Source organism: Quercus robur, chromosome 2, assembly GCF_932294415.1.
Source record: "Quercus robur chromosome 2, dhQueRobu3.1, whole genome shotgun sequence".
Taxonomy (NCBI): Eukaryota; Viridiplantae; Streptophyta; class Magnoliopsida; order Fagales; family Fagaceae; genus Quercus; species Quercus robur.
The window spans coordinates 12,012,476-12,033,477 of NC_065535.1; the positions used below are offsets into that span (position 1 = coordinate 12,012,476).

A 21,002-nucleotide genomic window follows, 5' to 3' on the forward strand; every position below is an offset into this window, starting at 1 on the left:
AGTAGAGGAGAAGTGAGAGAGCAAAGAGAAAAGAAAAGAAAGAAAACAAACCTTTTATGTGTGTGAAGTGATTTGTGAGCGTGTGGGGAATAAAAAATGGGTTTTTAGGTTTTTTCCAGCTATAGCAGCCCACTGTAGCAATCAGTAAATCTTCTTCTTTTTTTTCTTTAATTTTTTCCCAATGGGTGTTGTTGGCATTGACTACATCATTGAATTCCACTAAAAGTAGCCAAAATGCCCTATAAAGCAAACCACAAATATAGTAAGTGTTACAAAATAAAATACATAATAACTCCATATTTTAAAGGTATATCAACTAGTATATCACATGTTCAATAAATAAAAAAACAAATATATCACATGGGTGATGGGTGGTCTGCAATTTGCCCCTTTCTTTTTTTGGATGGTTTTGATACTTTTTTTCAGGGGCGGAACTACAGTGGGGCAGGGGGGGGCCATTGCCCCCCACCCCCAAAAAAAAAAAAACTATTGTATATATATATATATATATATATATATATATGTTGAAATTTTAAATTTTGGTCCTAATAGACCCCCCAATTAAAAAAAAAAAAAAAAAACTGGTATACATATGTAATTTGAAAATTTAAGATTTGCCCTTAAATATATATATTTTTGGATCTTCTCTGAAATAGTGCCGAGTTCCATTTTGATAAATGTGTTAAAATGTTTAAGAAACACTTATTTTATATGTAGTATTTTGTTGAATATGAAATAGATGTTAGTTTTTATTTTCATAAAAAAAAATTTGTCTTAAGCTTTGCCCCACTCAGGTTCGAATCCTGGTTCCGTCCCTACTTTTTTTAAATAATTATTAACAGTATAATGGATGAAAAATGGTCTAATCAAACAAATCCTAACGTATAATTATAGGCTATTTGTACCAATGTGGCAGAAGGGTGTACTTAACCGAATATAGATCAAATTGTAATTAAAAGACTTGTTATTTAACAGTATAATGGATTCTCTAAAGAAGAAGAAGACTTGTTATTTAAAATTATAAACTGGAAGTGTAATGTATATTTGAGAATCTTTTTTTTTTTTTTTTTTGAGAATCGTAATGTATATATATAGGTATTTAATTTTTGCCAACTCGGTTTTCTGTGGATTACAAGACTCAATTGGCAGACTGAACCATCTACCTGTGTTTGTGGCATTATTATTTGTACTAGCTACAGGTAAATAATTAAACAAGTTGGTTTTTTCAGATAATACCAAAGTCATTTCCATTGTCATTGAGAATCTTCCAGGCATGGTCCTCGTGATTACCATATATCCTATAGTACTACTTTTTTTTTTTTTTTTTTGAGGAGTATATACTATAGTACTACTACATATATAGTAGTTGGATGAGTGATCTGTTCAAATATCTTTAGTCTTTATTGTTTAACAATTGCTAGCTAAAAAGTTCATTTTTGTAATCTAAAAGTACAATTTGTTATTATACAAGTTCGTTTCTGATCAATGCTAAACTATTGGACTTGTTTACCATGAGATGCCTAATTTATTATTATTATTATTATATATATATATATTTTTAAAAAACTACAAAGTAAACCATTTTGGTCACAAACTCGTATTCAAAGCAAGCAATGCGGAAAGCAGAGAGGATATATTCTAATTTCTGAAGGTGTAGCCAAGGTTGGGGATTGAGCTTTGGAGTCATTATACAATAAAAGTTGTTTGGAAAAGAGTCACTGAGCATTTGCATTAGACCAAAAAATAAACTCAATTTTACACATTTAAACTCCAAAATTAACTATGTAAATTTACAAAAATTACTACAATAATCATGTAAATTTACACTGATACTACTCATTTGAATTTTTTTTTTTTCTTTTCTTTACATGTTTTGAAAATGAAGAAATAGAGTAAAAGGTGATTGTTGTGTATAAATAAAGAAAAATAAATAAAGAAAAATAAATATTTTAATAAACTATAGTTTAAAATATATAATCTGAAGTAGGTATTTTTTATAAATGGTTATTTCAAAAAAACAAGTAGATTCTTATATTAAAATAAACAGAAATTTTTGCAAGAGCAGATGCGAATGCTTTAAACAAATCCATCCACTCGTCCAAAATTATGGCCTATGGCCCTTAATTTAACCAAAAAATTAGTGCAATAACATATAATTGACCAAATGTTGCAATAGACAGTCATTATTCAAGTTAAAAATGGCAGAAGGACAGTCTTTGGACACTAGCATACGTGCAACTACCATTACAGCTGTTATACATCTTCAACCAGTAGGTCCATAAAGAATTTAGTCCATCTTAGTCCTTTCAATTTCTTTAATATCTTCATATTTACATATATTCTAAGAAACTTCGTTTTTTTTTTTTTTTAATATTAATAATAATTTCTTGTTTTTATTTTATTTTATTTTATTTATGGTTGATCATAGTTTGCAATAAGTGGGACAGATTACGATTCATAATTTCACGTGCCAATCACGAGTTCTTGCATGTTAGTTGTAAGTACCGGGTCCTCTCATACAGTAGGGGTCCGCTTAAATTGTATGGACCATAAGTTAGGAATAAATGTACCCAAAAAAAAAAAAAAAAAAACCCAATTACTGCAATGGCCAAATGCTTCCTAGGACAAATGCAGTACTTATTTTTAACGTACAAAGAAAATGGTACATAATAATTATTAATTTCCTTTTGTACTATGTACCAACTACCATGTAGTCTCGACTTTTTAAAAATTTGAATGATTGATCGTTAAGTGAGTTTAGTTAATTCAATAGATAAAATTTTTTATGATTAGATAAGTAGTTTGAAATTTAATTTTTGCTTACACTAAAAATTAATTGGTACTGTAATCTAATGATAAAGAACACAATTATTATAAAATTATTTGTAAATTTTATAAAACATTATATAAAAAATCACATGATCAACCCAAAATTTTGGAAGTTGGCATGTTATGATTTGTGCTAATAAAAGTAATGTTACTAGTAAGCCAATGTAAAATTAATTCTGCTTTAATCATAACTTATTACCTCAATAATTATGAAAATTTAAGTGTCCTAGTATTGCTTAAAAAATTTATCGTTTCACTATTTTTGAGGTCTGTTTATTTTAAGGGTCCGGTTAATGTGTGTTTTAAGGACACACATTAAACCATCTATTTTTGAAAACATTTTTTCGATAATTGAAAAAGTTGTCAATACTTTTTCAACTCCTAATAAATTTTTTTCCAAAAATAATTTATTAGCAAAATCCTTGTTTTAAAGGTTCTTCAAAATGTTTTAGGAAATCCCAATGTTTTTTAACCTATTTGGCTGATAAGGTAAAAAACATGATTGATGGATGGTTGACATGTTCATTTGCTTCTCAGGCTTTGGTGTTCGCCCAAATTTGGTAGCAATTGATTGAAAGGAAAAAAATGCCATTTTAGTCATAGTGCTCTTTTACTTTTACTTTTTGAAATTATTATTTGCCCCTTATGTACGTACCATCACAAATTATTTATAAACCGTTCATTTTTTTTGTTTAAAAAGAAAAAAAAATTATCAAATTTATCAGATTCTTGATATTACCATTTTTCTATAGCTTGATTATTGCAAAGAGTTTTGTTATGGACACATTAAATGATCACAATATTATCACAATAGTTGTGGTGTCAACCCTTGTAGATCAAAAGAAAACAAAATAGTTGTGTGTAGTATAATTTGCCATACCCTCCCTTAAAAGTTACCATAGTTTTTTAGTGGAGTTGTGGTGTGCCTTTGTGTTAGAACCCCTTTCCCTCTTTCTTGTGTGTGTGTTTCTCAAAAAAAAAAAAATAGTAAAATATTAGTTAGGACTAATGACAACTAAAATAAGAGTGTTTTAAAAATGTGCAAACACTTTATTTTGTCCTTGGACTTTCTCTTGCACAAAATGAAAATTAGAAAGAAAAACAATTTAAATATATAATTCTATATATTCTTTCTTAAAAAAAAAGGTGTTTTTATTTTATTTCTTTCTTTTCCTTCCCTTCATCCGCACATAATTATAGAATACTTTTTTCCTCTGTCTCTCTCTTCCTACCTACATCACATGTGCAACTAAACACAATGTTAGAACATTAACACCAGATGATAATCATGATGCTATATGTGTATTTCATTGATGATAATTGTGCTCGGTTTTTTGTAATTTTTGTTTGCTCATCTCTGACTTAACCCTTAGTATCGTCATCGGTGATAATCAGAAGCCAAGATCAAAGAGCAAAGAAGGATGGATTTGAGTTGATCAGCCAATTTTGGGATTGTGATTGGGGGAAATGATTGATCAAATTCATCTCAAGTTTTCTTTTTCTTTTTCTTTTTCTTTTTTTGTGGTGGTTTTGGGTTGATTTGGTAGTTTTGGGTTTGTGTTGATTTTGGTGGTTTTTGGTAGTTTTGGATGGTGGTGGGTATGCGGTAGCAGTGGTGGTGGTGGTGGTGGTAGGCTATAAACACCACTTTTTTTATTAAAAAAAAAAAAAATTACTGTAGGAGTTTTTTTGAAAGGTTATTCTAATGTGTTAAATCTTAAATTAGTAAATGTGATGTAGGGTGTACTATTAAGTGATGTGTTAAAATAAACAAAATAATTTTTTGAGGGTATGCGGTAGCGGTGGTGGTGGTGGTGGGTTGTAAAGACCAAATTTTTTTTTTTTTTTTAAATTACTATAGGAGTTTTTTTAAAAGGTTATTATAATGTGTTAAATCTTAAAATAGTAAATGTAATGTAGGGTGTACTATTAAGTGATGTGCTAAAGTAAACAAAATAATTTTTTGATGTTTCAAAATAACATTGTTTTTAAAATATCTGATGCCAATGCTCTTACTGTTGGGGGCGATAGGAATGATTTTCAAAATGAATAACTTTAACAATCTATTTGTTTTAGTGCTGATGTTACAATTTTTCCAATTTGGAAAAGAATAAGAAATGGACAAAATTTTTTTTTTTTTTTTTTTTGGGGATCAAAAGTGGCCATAATCATATCTATTTTACTCATAATTCAGAAAAGTGACCATAATCATGTACCTCAGATGATTATACGGCCCGAAATGATTAAATGAAGCCAAGTTTCAATTAATCTTAAAATTTCAAAGATGGACAAAAGATCAATAATTTCTAATGATGATCTGGGACTAATATGGATAAAAATGAAAAGAAAACTTGATTGACAACGAAATGAAAGGTTGTCTAAACCGCTAAAGCCCCCGTATTAAGGGAATCGAAGTCATTATTTTGAAACCAAAGAATAGAGACCAAATAAAAGGGAACCTTCTTCCATGTCAATTTCAACGTGAATTTCATTGTGGAAACTGGAAACCTTCACGAGACGATAAATTGATGGATGAGAAATTGTCATGAGTATGTGGGGCAGTGACATTAAAGTTTAATATATGTATATATAAAGGGACCAATAGCACCATTTGTCACCTTGCTTTTGGCTTTCAACATTGAAGCTCTTTGCTGACTGCTCAAAGTTTTAACAAATACACGTTTTCTCTCTCTCTCTCTCTCTCTCTCTCTCTCTCACACACACACACACACACACACACGCATACAGAGAGAGACACCAAAAACAAAAACCCAATTGAAATAAATCACTCTTTTGGTTCCATATCCTTTTCTTACAGTTATGGAAAATCAACAGCCTTCCATGAATTCAAGATTCAGACGTGTCTGTGTTTTCTGTGGGAGCAGCCCTGGAAAGAACCCTAGCTACCAGCTTGCTGCTATTCAACTTGGAAAACATCTGGTACTGTTTATAACTTTTAACAGTTAAACACCTCTCTTTGTTTTTTGTTGTGAAAGTGAGACCTTTTTGGTCTTTGAAATAAGTGAAAATATGAGGAACTATATATTCTAGTTCCTAAGTTTGATCTGTGATCTTACATATTTTTTCTAGAAGTGATTACAAAATTCCAGTAGTAACTGTTTGATTAGAGAAATCAGTAGTATATATTCGAAACAGAGTACTCTGTAGCTCAGATACAGAGTCCTCTGTTTTTTGTAACAAGATGTTACTAACATCTTCTTGCTTGGATTGATCCATTGGTGATGAATATTGGAAATTTTTTTTTTTTTTAAGTAAGGGTTTTTGTTTGAAATAAACATTTGAGTTTGATAAGATAAGAACATTGCAGGTGGAAAGGAACATTGACTTGGTTTATGGAGGAGGAAGTATTGGCTTGATGGGTCTCGTGTCCCAAGCTGTCTATGATGGCGGTCGACACGTTCTGGGGTAAGTTGTAGCACAGGCACTGTTATCTATATTGTGTGTGAGTGAACCAATCAAAAATATATTTTCTATTTTTTTTTTCTAAACGTCTGTGCCTAGAACTCTTGAGAATACTTGACCAATCAAAATGTGTTTTGTCTTCCATCAAAAAAAAAAAAAGTATTATGTCAATAATCAACATTTCTTCTATTTTTTGTTCCCATTTGCAGAGTAATTCCCACGACTCTCATGCCAAGAGAGGTAATTGAATTTCTTACCTTTTTTGTAAATATTTTTTAAAATGTAACATATTTCTTGTAAGTGGTAGAATGAATTCAATTTTTACTTTGTTAAAGAATTCTTAATTTTTTTTCAATTATTAATCCAATTTTTAAAACTGTATTATATGACCTACTCTACAAAAGTATGAAACTGTCTGCTTGTGACAAGAATCCATAAAGTATATTCAAGAAAAAATGGTATCCATAAATAAAATATAAATTAAAAATAAATTCAAGATGCTACCAGCTTAAATTAAACACTTATTAATTTCTTGTTCCAATAAATTATGTTTCAAACTTACACTAATCACATGTTCAAGCTCAATGAATTTGTTACTAATTTTAAAATGTTTTTTTTTTTAATTTTTAATTTGTGTATAATTTCAGATCACTGGAGAAACTGTCGGAGAAGTTAGAGCTGTATCAGGCATGCATCAACGCAAAGCCGAAATGGCCCGCCAAGCCGATGCATTCATTGCCTTGCCAGGTCTATATTTTTTCTGTAAATAAAATACTAATCAACATTTTTTATGTATACCAATCATTTTCAATGTACCATAATCTTTCTTTCATATGTACCATAATCTTTCAAAGGTCATGAAATATCTTTTTAAAAATAAAAACATAAAATCAAGATATATCTTAAAGTTAGCTCTTCCCAAGATAACTGTAAGCATAACGATCAACCATCCGTCGTATTATTAAATTCAATCAAAATTAAAATTGCTTGCAGGTGGCTATGGCACCTTGGAAGAACTTTTGGAAGTGATCACTTGGGCTCAACTGGGAATCCATGAAAAACCGGTAACAGTTCAATTCTCTCTCATTACTTGATTATTTTGAGTCTATTGCTAGATTAGATCTAGGATTACAAATTTTTTTGGTCACAATTTTAATGTAGTCTATCACTTTCATATGTACATACTATTTTTTTTTTTCTTCACCGCATGTAATTATAGCAAAGTTGTGGTCTTAGATTTTGTTTTAACAAAAAATAGTGATAAACAAAGTGATTAAAGTAAAAATTTTATTTTTTCCCTTTACTATTTTGGAGGCCCACACTCCATAGAAACTATCTATCTTTTAGTACATCCACCGAATTATTGTTATTATTATTAATTTTTTTTTTTTTGAGGAAAAAGCAACTCAACATCCACGAACTAAAGAGAAAAATATTAAATGATAAGTAAGAAAATAAGCGCCAGGCTTACGTCTAGTGTCCAATATTACTGGACTTGTTGAAATGATGACGTGTGTCCCCTTTTAGACACGTGTCACCATTTGATCGGTTCAGTATACTAGATGCATTTGACTTAAACCAAGTTCAAAAACAAGTACAAAAAACACATAGTTCCATACTTCCACTTACCCAAAAAAAAAAAAGAGTTTGCTTTGGGCATTAATTTGATTAATCAATAGCACTAAATACAAAATGAAAAAAATTAATGAATGTCTTAAAGACAATAATTTAGAAACTTTTTATGGAGAAAAAAAAAATAGTTTTTTTTTTATTTTTTATGAAAATTATATTAAAATATTTCTAGAAATTGTCTATTAATAAATACTTTGAGCACACCCATTAACACTACCATACAAAATTTCATATCCATAATCCACAACCTGAGGTGGCACTCCAAAAAAAGTGCTATGAATAAACTTTTAAATACAAAAAAAAAAAAAATTAAAAAAAAAATAATAATGATTTTTTTCTTCTTGCAGGTGGGCTTGTTGAACGTTGATGGTTACTATAACTCACTCCTATCATTCATAGACAACGCTGTAGGTGAAGGTTTCATAACACCAGCTGCCCGTAACATTATCGTGTCTGCCCCCACTGCCCATGAACTCATGTGCAAGCTCGAGGTACCATTTTTTTTAAAAAAATATTATTCCCTCAATCATATCTGTAATAATACGTGGCTGGCTCACGTGCAATGCTACAGTGGGCTCCATTGTTTTTTTTAGTCAAAATGCAAATCAGATCATCTAAGCCGTCCATTTTTTTTTTTTAATCAAACCAGGATTATGAGCCCAAGCATTCTGGGGTGGGCCCAAAGCTAAGTTGGGAGATGGAACAACAATTGGGTTATGCAACAAAGTCGGATATTTCTCGTTGACCTAATCATCATTTACGTTCAAAAATATGTTGTAAAATAGTACAATATGATCAATGATTAATATTGGCCCTAGGTTTTTAGTTGATTTCTCTACTATACACATAACCATGTAGAAGGGAGTTCCACTCCGAAAAAAAATTTTAGGTAGTCCCGAAGCAGTGTTTCATGCTCTCACAAATAGAGTCGGCTCCATATGGAAGTAAATTGTCATCACAGTTCTTTTAATTACCTGTGAATCACGCTTTGATTTTTTTTTTTTTTTGGAGACAATTTTATTTATTTATTTTTCCAGTTAGAATCTGACCTCAAATGTCAAGGCCTGCGATTTTAATACTACTATTACCTTGTCGGTATATTACTTCTTTATCTATATTCTTCTTTCATGAATTGATGGGTTGTTAAAAGTTAGCTTTCATGAAAAAGATATTGGTGAGGACTGAAAGAGATGTACCATTAGACCTACATTGAATCCAGCTGGAATGGAATAAGTATATGAAGAAACTTCGAAAGAAACATTGATCCTGAAAGTTTGCATGATAGGCAGGAGTACTTGATTTCACTTCATGTTTCTTGATTTCAAACATAAAGCATCATAAAGTCTCAAATTGCTCGTGAATTAAGGAATAATTAAAAATTATGAAAGTACTAAAATACTATTTTCCTGACAAGAAGAATTTTTGTGTGTACGGAGCACCCATAACAAATAGTTGCTTAATAAAGTTTATATAAATATGTATACGTGCGGAATCGATGGGTCAATCTGATAACCTTTATAGGGTGGAGAGACTTCTAGCAATATCTCAGATATTAATACCACTCAAACAAAGAGACTAATTTTAAATAGTTTTGTTGATAGAAAATAGAAAAGAGTAATGTTAAAAAGAGTAATATTATTTGCACAAATTATTTTATAATATTTTTATAAACTATTAATGTGACAAATTTTTATTAGTTCTTATCTGAACTTTCCACTAACATCACATTTTTATTTACCAATAACTATTCATCATCATAACAACAATTTATTAAAAAAATTGTAAAATAATTTGAAATTTTAGCATTTTCCAAATAGAAAATATAACACTTAATGGTGTGAATTGCGTAGGTGATAATGAAGACCTTCAATAATTTTATAGAATAGAAGATATAATGGTCTTTTAACAAAAAATTTGCTATAATTACACTAAGTATAAAAAAAATAAAATAAATATTGGATTATTAGAGACATCTATAAAAAGATCCATGATTTTCTATTCAAGAAAGAATGAATTTGATAACAAGATAAGCAACACTTGTTTTGAATATGAAGATCTTTTAATGAACTTTTACTATGAAACAATTATATTTGCTTCAGATGATCAAGTTAATCAATCTTAAAATTCATCACATACAGCCAGTGTTGCATAATAATAGACACACAACACTTTTTTTTTTTTTTTTAATAATTGCAAACATGATACATTGTGATTAAAGTAATACAACTTTCATTTAAATTTGCTATTTTTTTGATACATTTTCAGTGGGAGATGATAGATTCGAATCATGAACATCTTCGTTGGAAATACCAAGAGATCAGGGACAGAGCCAGAAATTTTTGCTTGGGGAGCCAAGTTGTGACACTAATATATTTATCAAAACAACATCCCATACACACACACACGCTTTTTTATTATATATAAACACTTTTTTATATTTGATAAGTTATATATATACACACCAAAAAAAAAATTATTATTTTCAATCAAAATTATGTTTGATAGCAATCTTTCATAAAATAAAATTCATTTTTACCATATTCATAGTGAAATTCTTAAAAATTTTCATTTTCAATACAAATTATCAAATTTTATACTAAAGTAAGAAAAAAAAATCTTTCAATTAAACTAATGAAATTTTCAAAAACTTTCCAAAACTCGGAGGAATAAGTTAAGTTCCGAACATATTTGAAACTATCTTACTCTAACCCATTATGTGGCAACTAAAAAAACACTTCATGTGTAATTTTAGTGAAAAGATTTTTTTTAATAAGTTAGTAACTTGTAGCCATATAACAGGCTGAAAAAGATATTCAAACATATTTGGTTTGCCAACTTTATCAAATATTTAACAGATATAAGAGCACATTTTACAATAAAAAATATAATTGTGAAAAATAAAGTTATATCTTTATAATTATTAGACCAATTTTTTTTTTAAGAGTATCATTAGATTAATTAAAATATTTAAAAGGACCAACTTTTATTTTTGTAGACTAAATTTTGAAAACATTAAAATAATTATATATATATTAAAGAAAAATTCAAAATTTTTGGGGCCACGCAGTTGAAAGGATGCAACCCAAAAACACATAAAACCATAATAGTGGGGCCATTATGTATTTTGAAATCTTACCGAAATAGGTGCTTTCAAATCGCTGTCTTGTTTTTTCTTCCAAAAAAACGAAACCAAATGGACACTTCAATGTCATTGATGCTTGAATTTATCACTTATTATGCCACCTTTATTATTGTGCATCAATTACATCAATAGTTATGAAAATAATTCTGCAAAAAATATAGTGTTTTGTTATTAGTTCATTTGAATCAATCAACTGGTAACAAAAAAATACATCAAATAAAAGAAGCATATAATAGTTGACTGAAATTAGCTTTATCCAAGTAATATTTTTTAAGGAAGAAGAAGAAGAAGAAGAAGAATGAGAATGAGAAAGCAAGCAGATATGGGTGAAGATAAAAGTTAGGGCTGTTTGGTAATATTGTTCTAGTAATGTTGTTTGTATTTTTTGAAAATATATATGAGTGAAAACATGTATAAAAATACATGTAATATTATTTAAACACTGAACTGTTGTTTAAAATGGACCACCAAATAACTTTTTAACATAGGTGAAGATAAGGGAAGGGGGTAGGAAGTCACAAGACAATGTTGGTGCTTAGTCAGAATCATGGATGGCCAGAAGGACAACTGTCCTTGATCGTACCTAGAGGACCATCAAGGAAGTGACTCGTGTGTAAAAGGTCGGAAGAAAACAGATGGTGGAGAGCAAGTAGTGCAACTTGCTAGCAATAGCTAAGATAGGGCCTGAGACATTGTATTTGTACCGGTTGGTTCTCACGTGGGCTAATGCCTTTTCCTAAGATACTTTGACTCCCTTCTGGAATGGATCCAAAACACAAAACCAGGCACCTTTTTTCAATTTCCTTTTGAGTAAGGTACTGACTCATCATGAGTGCTGCATTGCATAGCGTCTTTTTTGTCATGTTATTTCTATCTTGTACGGAAGGGAAGCATGAACTTGATAATGGGCATCCATGACAACAGCAGAATTGACGGTGGAATGTAGAGTGTAACACAGGTGGTCGAGGGTGCTAATCGTACATTCTGATACATATCACTACACCAGCCAGCCTTGATTATTATGTCTTAGCAAGAAGTTAGAAAGTGATGAATAACTCACCAAAACTTTAAGACAGGCTCATGAGTTCCTATCGTCTAAGGTTCCAATATTGTGAGTCAATAGACAATAATTGATTTCATTGCAAGAGAAAACATCATAGGTGGATTGTGGGCTCTCTTCCCCACTTCCAAAAAGATCCCAAAAAGTATGGGTTTATGTAAATTAACCTAATTTATAAGCTTTGAGCCATTTTACCCAAAAAAAAAAAAAAAATTTGAGTATGTCGAATTATCATTAATGATTGATTTTCCTTATGGTTTGAGGATTTTTTTTTTTTTTTGGTAAATCAATCTTCCACACAATAGATTACTAACATTAGTCAATCAATCTCTCATGACCACAAACTAAACACTCTCTCTATCTCTCTCTCAACACTAAAATAAAAAATGAAGTTAGATTTTACCTTTCTTTCACCATATATTGTTTTATTCAAGGTAAAGTAAAACTTTTTTTCTTTCAAGAAGAAAAATATCCATCTCGCTTTGTTATATTATTCACATAAACCATGATATCTATATAAACTTAATCTCGATTTGATTAATATTAATTCATTAAGTTATGTGTTTAATTTGTTTGTACTTGGACAAATTGAGAGTATTGGGTGATTTTATAGTTACGTGAAGTTGTAATAGCGCCTTTAGCAAATTACATTGTTTTATTTTATGCTTAGAATTTTTTTACATCTTGTCATATTATTATGGAATTTTTAGGGTTCACCTTTCAACCCTTCCTCCAATCAAGTTGCAATTGGCTTTCCAGCTCAACCTGGTAAGTGCAATGATCAAGCTAGAAATCTCACTATCAACTACATGTTTGAGACACTTTTTCTCCTTGATTAACATCTTCTGGAAGGCCAAGGGTAGGAAAGCAAGGCAAGTTTGAAGTTAAGGCTAGTTTGGCAACTGATGGCTATCCATCAAGGTGACACCGAAGGTCTACCTTCTTTCTTGCTTGGAGATTAAGGTTTCAAATTCTATTCATTGTGTTAAGTGGAAGTGCAATGATGCCTGTTTTCTATTTTAGTTAGGAAAGAAAGGCAAAGTCCATCTGAACTGTCCCATGAAGTAACATAAGGACCAAATGTACAGTAATCTCAAACCCAGCAAGCTCACATACAGGATCTAGGCCATGCATTGAAATAGGATGGCCTAGATAATATTTCTTTTTATTGTAATTTTTTTAATTATAAATGTCTACTATAAACAGGGGCGGAGCCAGGAATTTTTGTTTGGGGGGGCCAAGTTGCAACACTAATATATTTATCAAGATAACCTCATACACACACATAAATACACATGCTTTTTTTTTATTATATACACAAACTTTTTTATTTGATAAGTTATATATATACACACACACCCAACAAAAAAAGAGCTTAATATTTTCAATCAAAATTATGTTTGATGACTATCTTTCATAAAATTAATAAAATACATTTTCACAATTTTCATAGTGAAATTCTTAAAAAGTTTCATTTTCTATAAAAATAATCAAATTTTATACTAATGTAAGTAAAATTATTCAATTGAACTAATGTATTTTTCAAAAACAAGAATGACCTAAAACTTGGAGGAACAAATTAGGCTCCAAACATATTTAAAACTATTTTGCTTTGACCCATTATGTGGCAACTAAAAAGACATTTCATGTGTAGTTTTAGTGACAATAATTTTTTAATGAGTCAATGACTTGTTAATCGTCACATAACAGGTTAAAAAAGATAAATTCAAACATGTTTGGTGCCAAACTTTTTCAAATATTTAACAGATATAAAAGCACATTTTACAATAAAAAATAGAATTACGAAAAATAAAATTGTCTCTATAACTATTAGACCAGTTTTTTTTTTAAAGCATCATTGGACTAATTCAAATACTTTGGGGGGAACTCTTATTTTTGTAGACTAAATTTTGAAAACATTAAAATAATTATATATATATTTTAAAAAATTTCAAAATTTTGGGGGGGCCATGGCCCCCCCACCCTTCAACATGGCTCCGCCCATGACTATAAAACATCAATATATGTATATGGAAAACTGTGAGAGAGAGATTATTCGTATAATGAAATTTTGTTATGTGACTCATTAATTATCGAGATAATTTACTTTGAATGAAACTCGGGTAATTATTGGATACTTCCAGAGTACCATAAATGTATACTCCCCCTTTCACATAATTGTGAGTCTCACTAATTAAATTCATGGTGGGACCTACAATTCATGTGAAAAGGAGGAGTACGCATTTATTGTACTCTCAGAGTATTCAATAATTCTCTATGAAACTCTATTGTCGTATCAAGTGGCTAGTCGATCAATTGCTAAGATAGTTTAGTTTAAGTAGAGCACTATTACCTAAATTTCAATAAATTTAAAATGGTACTCTAGCTAAAATTCTATTACAAAAAGTTATTGTAAATGTAAAATAAAAAAGATAATTTATTTTAATTATTTTGATCATTTATATAAAATATTTACTTTAATATAATAAAATTTATATCTTACACCAATTAACTCAACAAATATGCTTCAATTTTAAAATTAATGTGCTTTCATGATAGAGGTCATTAATTATTAAGATAAACAATTTATTATAGGTGAAAGTGAAACTGTATCAAAGTTTCATGTGACTCACTAATTATTAAGATAATTTTGATGATATTAATAAAACATTTTATTTACCTTACACATTTTTTAAATAATTTGTGCATCACACAAAAAATTTATAATATAAAGCTAAATAAGTATTGTATAGTTGATATTTAAATACTAAAAAATTGCCATCACTTAAAGTTGTATTAAACCTTAAAGTAAAACTGTATCAAATCAGTCCTTGTAATTGTTATCTAATATCTATGCTCACCTTTCCTCCTCATAATAGTTTAAGGATTATTTTCCAAGGATGTGTTGTAGGCTCGTAGCACATTGTTTGTATTTTTCTATCATTAAAATAAATAAAAAATAAAAAATAAAAAAAATAAAAATAAACTCTATCAAGTCACACCAAAGGAGGAAATAAACACTCATATATGGTTTTGTAAAGTTTGAACAAATTTTATAATAAACATTCACTTTTTTACCATTTCAACCACTCATTTTTACAATACACCCTACATCTTACTCTTCGTTTTATAATAAATCTTATTAAATTTTCTAGGTAACTCTTTTGTAATCCAAATGAGAGAGAAAAAAGGGATAGAAAAGTTTTTCAAAAAGTTGCAGTCTTAATCAGCATTGAATAACATTGTAGCATTTTGCAAAATATTGACAATGATAAAAGAGCTGGATGCGGGATATTAAGGATAATTTTGTGTACAACTCTCTTTATTTTTGCTTTTGAATGGCCAAATGTGAATGGTGGACATGCATATGTTCCTTATATAATTTATATATGTGGACCTCGAAAAGGAACTTTGACTTATCATAGTTCAAATTCTATCCTTTGTACTTTTGCTTCAACTCCTCATCAAACGTACCAAAATCAAGACTCAAGAGTAATAATTAAAGTATAAATAAGGGGGCAGTAATATGGAGTATATGCTAATACTCTTGTTCTTTCCATTACGTTTCTTAAAGATAGAATAAAAAAAGAAAAAGAAAAAACAATAGAGGCAATAACGAATTGTTAAGTAATCACTGCAACTCTGCAAGAAAAGAACTACACCTGACATTTACTACAACAAATTGAGCAGGAAAGCTCAGAACAACCGAGCCAAAAATCACATATTTGCACAGAACCAGGTAATGCAAACGGCTAGATATAATACAAACATCTTGTAATTATGTACCAAAGCAGCTTTAATAGAAGGATTGAACTGCTGAAGACGTGGTGACCAAACCCGATAGGAGGCCAACTATGAGAGCACCGTTATATGTGGTTGGCTCCCCTTGCATGGAGTTGTTCCGAGAGTCGATGTAAGTTTCATTTTTGAAGGGCCCGCCAACAAGTCCTCCAATTGCTACATTTGGATTGGGATCAGTCGAATTAAGCCACTTGAAGCCATCAGTGCAGCCAGTCTTTGCATTAGCCGGGATTGAAGCTCCCCTATGGTGCACATATTTTGGGTATTTATCACCATACCCCACAAGGAAACTCATTTCCAAAGGATTGCTACCCAAGACATAATCAGCCTGATAAAAAATGGACAACAAACTAGCGTGTAAGCACCTCCTGAAGTGTCATTATCATTAATCACTAAGTTGTGTATTGGTATTTTCTCTAGGTGACCTTTAATTCTCATGGAAAATGCACAACATACCTGAGATTGGGCAAATTTCCGAAGATCTGCTGGGGAGAAGGAATTTGAATTGCATTTGAGATGTGCAGTCCGGCTTGTAAGCATGTAATCACTGTAAAGGGCAGCTAAGAATGCAGAAGCCACAGGATGCTGCAGAGCGTTCCACTCACTGACCCATATAAGACCACCTGTGTTACAGAAAACATGATGGTAAGCATAGGCTCCGAAGAATGTAGCTGGGAGGTTCAATGCATGAGGTGATAAAAACACTACTAGAAAAATTTACTGTTCCACTCTGAAAATGTATTTGGTATAGCTGTTTGGTATCTTGGCTGTTTAAAGCTCTCCTGTATTTCTAATTTTCCAAGTTACAAGATAGCGCATCCCTTAAATATCATTACTTATGACTTTAATGATCCATACTTATGTTTACAAGGAACAGAAAACTCATTAATAACTCCACTCATTTAGCAACCATTGGCGCCAATTAGTTGTTTTACCTTTCTCTAGAACCAAAGCCACCAATTACTCATCTAGTCTTCGATTAATCTTTCCCTTGTATGGATTCTACCATTTGACAATTAACAAAATCAGGAGTTTCCCTCATTAGGGACAAGATGAAACAACATGGGAGGAACCAGTAAAACCGTAGCCTCTCTTAGTCCATACATGCATGTCATACACAGTCAGCACAACGGTTTATTAATACATATGAATTTATAACAAATTTGAGTTTTGCATGATAGGCATTCTAATCATTGGTGAGTACAGCTGTTAAATAGGATTCTTGGTTGAATACATCTAATTACTGGCTCCCAATTTTTACCATATGGAAATAAATGTTGAATCAACCAACTACCAAGAAGATAAGTTATATAATCAATGTAACTAGCACAAAATCATTAATTTTAGAAGTCAACAAAAAGAAACAAGAGGGGGAAGGGGAAGATTTGAGAAAAAAATTGAAATGATTATCCAAGTCTTATAGAATATGTGGTGAGGATTACCATCGGTTCTGCTGCTTGTGGCTGTTGGAGAATCTGATAGGAGACCGCACATGACAGCCTCAGCTGTCATTCTGTACATTTGAATACCAGATTGGCTAGAGTCTGAGAGGCCTTTGGTGTCAAAGAAGATTATTCTGGACAGCAAAACCTGCATCAAAATAGTAGACTTGTTAACAAAGTTGAGAAGCACAATATGATTTTAATGGCTTTGCATAATATCTCCTAAATCTAAGCTAACTCAGTTGATATAGTTATGAGGGTTATCAAGGAAGATAAAAGTCACTGGATTTCTCAACTCCTTACCTGAACTAGTTAAGAAGAGGGAAAGCCAAGCAAATTAATATATTTTTGCAAAAATTAAAGGTTTTTATGTAGGTTGCAAAACCACTCCTGAAAGTACAGTTTCAAAAACAACATATCACAGTGTCCACAAGTCATGGTCTTCAGCCATAAGAAAAATTTTATACAGACAACAGAAAAGTGGTTCCAAATATATGGCCTGCAAAGTCTCTAATGTCAATTTGGTGAATTTTTTCATGTGCTTAACAATGATGTGTTGAAGCTGCTTTGGCATATTATTAAAAGCTTTAAATCTGTCATCACTGACACAATTTATACATTCAAGCTTCAATTCCTATAAAGTTTATATATAAGGCTCATTGGTCAGGAGTTTCTCTTAATCATAGAGCATGGGAGATTTCACCCTTTTCTTATACATGTATTCAGTAATAGGAAAAGAATGCCTTTGCTAACAAACAAACCTTCCATAGACAAGTATGATTCAAAAGTTCATAATCCATCTACAGAGCTCACCTCTAGTGCTATTATATTTACAAGAAAATGCTCATACGTAATATTAGCTTTCTACTAGATAAGGGATATTGAGTGGAAATAATGTGAACAATATTCTTCTGAATTCTGTTCATGCTTCATAAAAATTCACAACACAAATAGAACAAAAACAAAAAGATTACACTATTGGCATCAAGTTATGACATTTGAAGCATAATATGCACACTACATAAGTAAATATGAAACCAGAATAGATTTGCTACAAAACTTAAACTCCAAGAAAAAAAATATATATATACCTGTGTTCCTGCAAGCTTGTTATCCCAACTAAACCACGTTGGACTTCCCCAATTAGCATAGGATTTTCCATTTTGTTCAGTCACATACTGAAGGTACATTTGATCCTTTGTAGCATGATAGAGCCAACTAGCTGCCCATAAGAGCTCATCTCCATATCCTGTTGAATTGTAGTAGGTTTGGACATCTGGGATGCTCTCACTATAAGAACCTCTATATTTGTCAGCAAAAGTAAACAGTTGTTTAGCATGTGTAAGGAGCGTGCTTGAATATTTGGAGTCAATTTTCTTAAACACCAGAGATGCTGAAGCCATAGCTGCTGCAGTTTCAGCTGCAACATCAGTTCCTGGAGAAGATGTGTTGACCTGGGTGAGTGGCCTCTTCTCAGTCATTACTTCAGGCCTCTCCCAACATTTATGATCCGATTCAGGATCACCCACCTGTCCAAAAGAAAATTGTGAAAAGAGAAACACATTTAAGAAACTTGATTTGCCATGACAAATGGAGCAACATTCAGCTGCCGCTTTAGGTTCCAATGGGAATCTGAACATGCTTCCCTAATTCAAATCCAAACTATACATGCTTTTACGGTTATGTTTCCGAAGACACTGAACAAATTAAATATGAATTTTTGAACAAAATGGTTTGATCTAAAGCCAAGCACTGACAAGACTACCAAAAATGCCAAGCTTTTAGGAAAATAAACTACAAAAAATATTACAGCTATGACAATTCCTAATTAAATTTGTGAAATTATAGTTGAATTACATGCAAGCTTGTTTTTCAAAATAATCAGGAAGTCTTCAAAACATTGGTAATAAAATTGATGCAAAAAAATGGATAGACACACCTGCACACGCACATAAACTCACACAATGCTGAACAATAGATGAACTCAAGTTGAAGGCTAGAGTAACCTGAACGTAGAGAACATTTGCTGAAGGATGAGCATTGATTAGGTAGTCGGTGATCCACTTGAGTGAGTCTTTAGCTGGTTCCAACTGCTTCACTGTATCCATCTGATCTCCATACTCAAGGATGGCCCAAGACAACATGGTGGCAGTGTAGGCCAACGGAAAACCAAACTTCATGTGATCCCCAGCATCGTACATTCCTTTTGACAGATCTAAATTTTCTTCGCTTCCATCTTTTAGAGCCGAATCCCCTCTCCAAGTTATCTTGTTATCTACCAACTCACCGGCTACAATAACAAATAGCATACTCACCTTAATCAGTATTAGGATCCTCTCCATTTGAAATTGATCCATTTCATGGTTGAGATTAAATATCGCAGATCTAAAGGTATATCTAGTGTGACACGCTCTACACTATCAGATCTAGGAAATAAAATCTTAAACGTGAAATAGACTCTCTCCGTTCGCGTTCACACAAAACGAATCAAACAGTATAATAATTGGCACCATAAGTCCATATCCTAGTAGTCACAACCCACAATTCACATTGTCAATCCAAACAAAATTGCAAATGTTAAAAAGTCTTTAAAAAAATATGAAGAAATTGAGCAGAATACAACATTGTGAACTTTATTAGTTTAGTTTTCATGTTCCAGACAACATAAACGCAAAGAACAGTAACTGAATCATAATAAAGCTCATGTAACTTTTCAGATCCCTCATAATTGTCACACAAATGATCAAACTAGTTACGTCAAGAAGCTTTATTAGAACACAAAATGACCAGCATCGAAGTATAAATACTACATAGCAACAAAACAAAAAAGAGAAAAAAAAGATATTAAGAGAAACCTACATTTTTGAACGTCGAAGAATTGCATAGCGATTTGGAGAGCATCACCGTATTTCTTAACAGGAGCTCCGGGAGGACCAGGCACCGGAGCAGCCTCATTGGAGTGATTCGATTTCTTCTTTATTGTGAGCACAACCGCAGCAACAACCACAGCCAGTACTATCAGAACAATGATCCAACCACACCATCCTCTAGACCTCGATTTCTCTCCCATTTTTTTTTTCTCTCTTTGATTTCACACAATGCAGTGCAAACAGTAATAATCACTGTAAGATTGACTTGATCTGAATCAAACCAAATTACACATTTTATTTCAAAAAATTTAAGTGGCACTTCAAGTGCCGCAATGCGAAGAACACAAAAAGAGAGAGAGAGAGAGAGAGAGAGAGAGAGAGATTGAGTTTTGTTGAGAAGAAATTTTAGAAACAGAATTATATTAAAATAAGCAAAATGTGGTTAAGAAACAGAGCAGAGGTTGAGGTTGAGAACCAATGAAACAAAAGCCTAATTAAGGAGTGAGTGTTGGATCTGGGCCAAACCGTAAATTAAGATTTTCTTTTTTTTGCTTTTTGTTTCTTGCAAATATGGTTTTCTTTGACAGAACACCGACAGAGGCAGGGGGTTATTTATGACGGAAAAGTTTTATGTTCTGGTTTTTTTTTTTGTCTTTGAGCTTATTTATGACGGAAATGCCCCTTGGTGTAGTTTGTGAAGTTTAGCGAGGGTTGGTGGCATTTTGGGAATTTTAGTGGGTTTTGCGCCGGAGATAGAGGTTTTGAGAGTTGGTAAATTGGGAGGAGTGGAGGACTATTGTGCG

At 31.4% G+C, this 21,002-nt stretch overlaps 2 protein-coding genes across 2 annotated transcripts; one reads left to right on the plus strand and one right to left on the minus strand.

Moving 5' to 3' along the window:
- Nucleotides 1–5,452: 5,452 nt before the first annotated feature.
- On the plus strand, nt 5,453–8,854 carry LOC126712383 (cytokinin riboside 5'-monophosphate phosphoribohydrolase LOG1-like). The gene is made up of 7 exons (XM_050411692.1): nt 5,453–5,769; nt 6,158–6,255; nt 6,462–6,492; nt 6,900–6,999; nt 7,246–7,316; nt 8,232–8,375; nt 8,534–8,854. The coding sequence occupies exons 1-7, from the start codon at nt 5,650–5,652 to the stop codon at nt 8,627–8,629; spliced, it is 660 nt and encodes a 219-aa protein (XP_050267649.1). The 5' UTR covers nt 5,453–5,649; the 3' UTR covers nt 8,630–8,854.
- Nucleotides 8,855–15,613: 6,759 nt separating this feature from the next.
- Nucleotides 15,614–20,792, minus strand: LOC126712384 (endoglucanase 2). The gene is made up of 6 exons (XM_050411693.1): nt 20,189–20,792; nt 19,336–19,619; nt 18,421–18,858; nt 17,330–17,477; nt 16,344–16,510; nt 15,614–16,215 (listed from the first exon to the last, which is right to left on the minus strand). The coding sequence occupies exons 1-6, from the start codon at nt 20,397–20,399 to the stop codon at nt 15,883–15,885; spliced, it is 1,581 nt and encodes a 526-aa protein (XP_050267650.1). The 5' UTR covers nt 20,400–20,792; the 3' UTR covers nt 15,614–15,882.
- Nucleotides 20,793–21,002: the final 210 nt, after the last annotated feature.

Coding starts and splice junctions, on each gene's coding strand:
- LOC126712383 (XM_050411692.1), top strand. CDS start 5,650: ATGGAAAATCAACAGCCTTCCATGAATTCAAGATTCAGACGTGTCTGT. Junction 6,493..6,899: donor CGACTCTCATGCCAAGAGAG/GTAATTGAATTT, acceptor GTATAATTTCAG/ATCACTGGAGAAACTGTCGG. Junction 7,317..8,231: donor TGGGAATCCATGAAAAACCG/GTAACAGTTCAA, acceptor TTCTTCTTGCAG/GTGGGCTTGTTGAACGTTGA.
- LOC126712384 (XM_050411693.1), bottom strand. CDS start 20,399: ATGGGAGAGAAATCGAGGTCTAGAGGATGGTGTGGTTGGATCATTGTT. Junction 18,859..19,335: donor CAAATGTTCTCTACGTTCAG/GTTACTCTAGCC, acceptor TCTTTTGGACAG/GTGGGTGATCCTGAATCGGA. Junction 16,511..17,329: donor CACAAGCAGCAGAACCGATG/GTAATCCTCACC, acceptor TCTGTAACACAG/GTGGTCTTATATGGGTCAGT.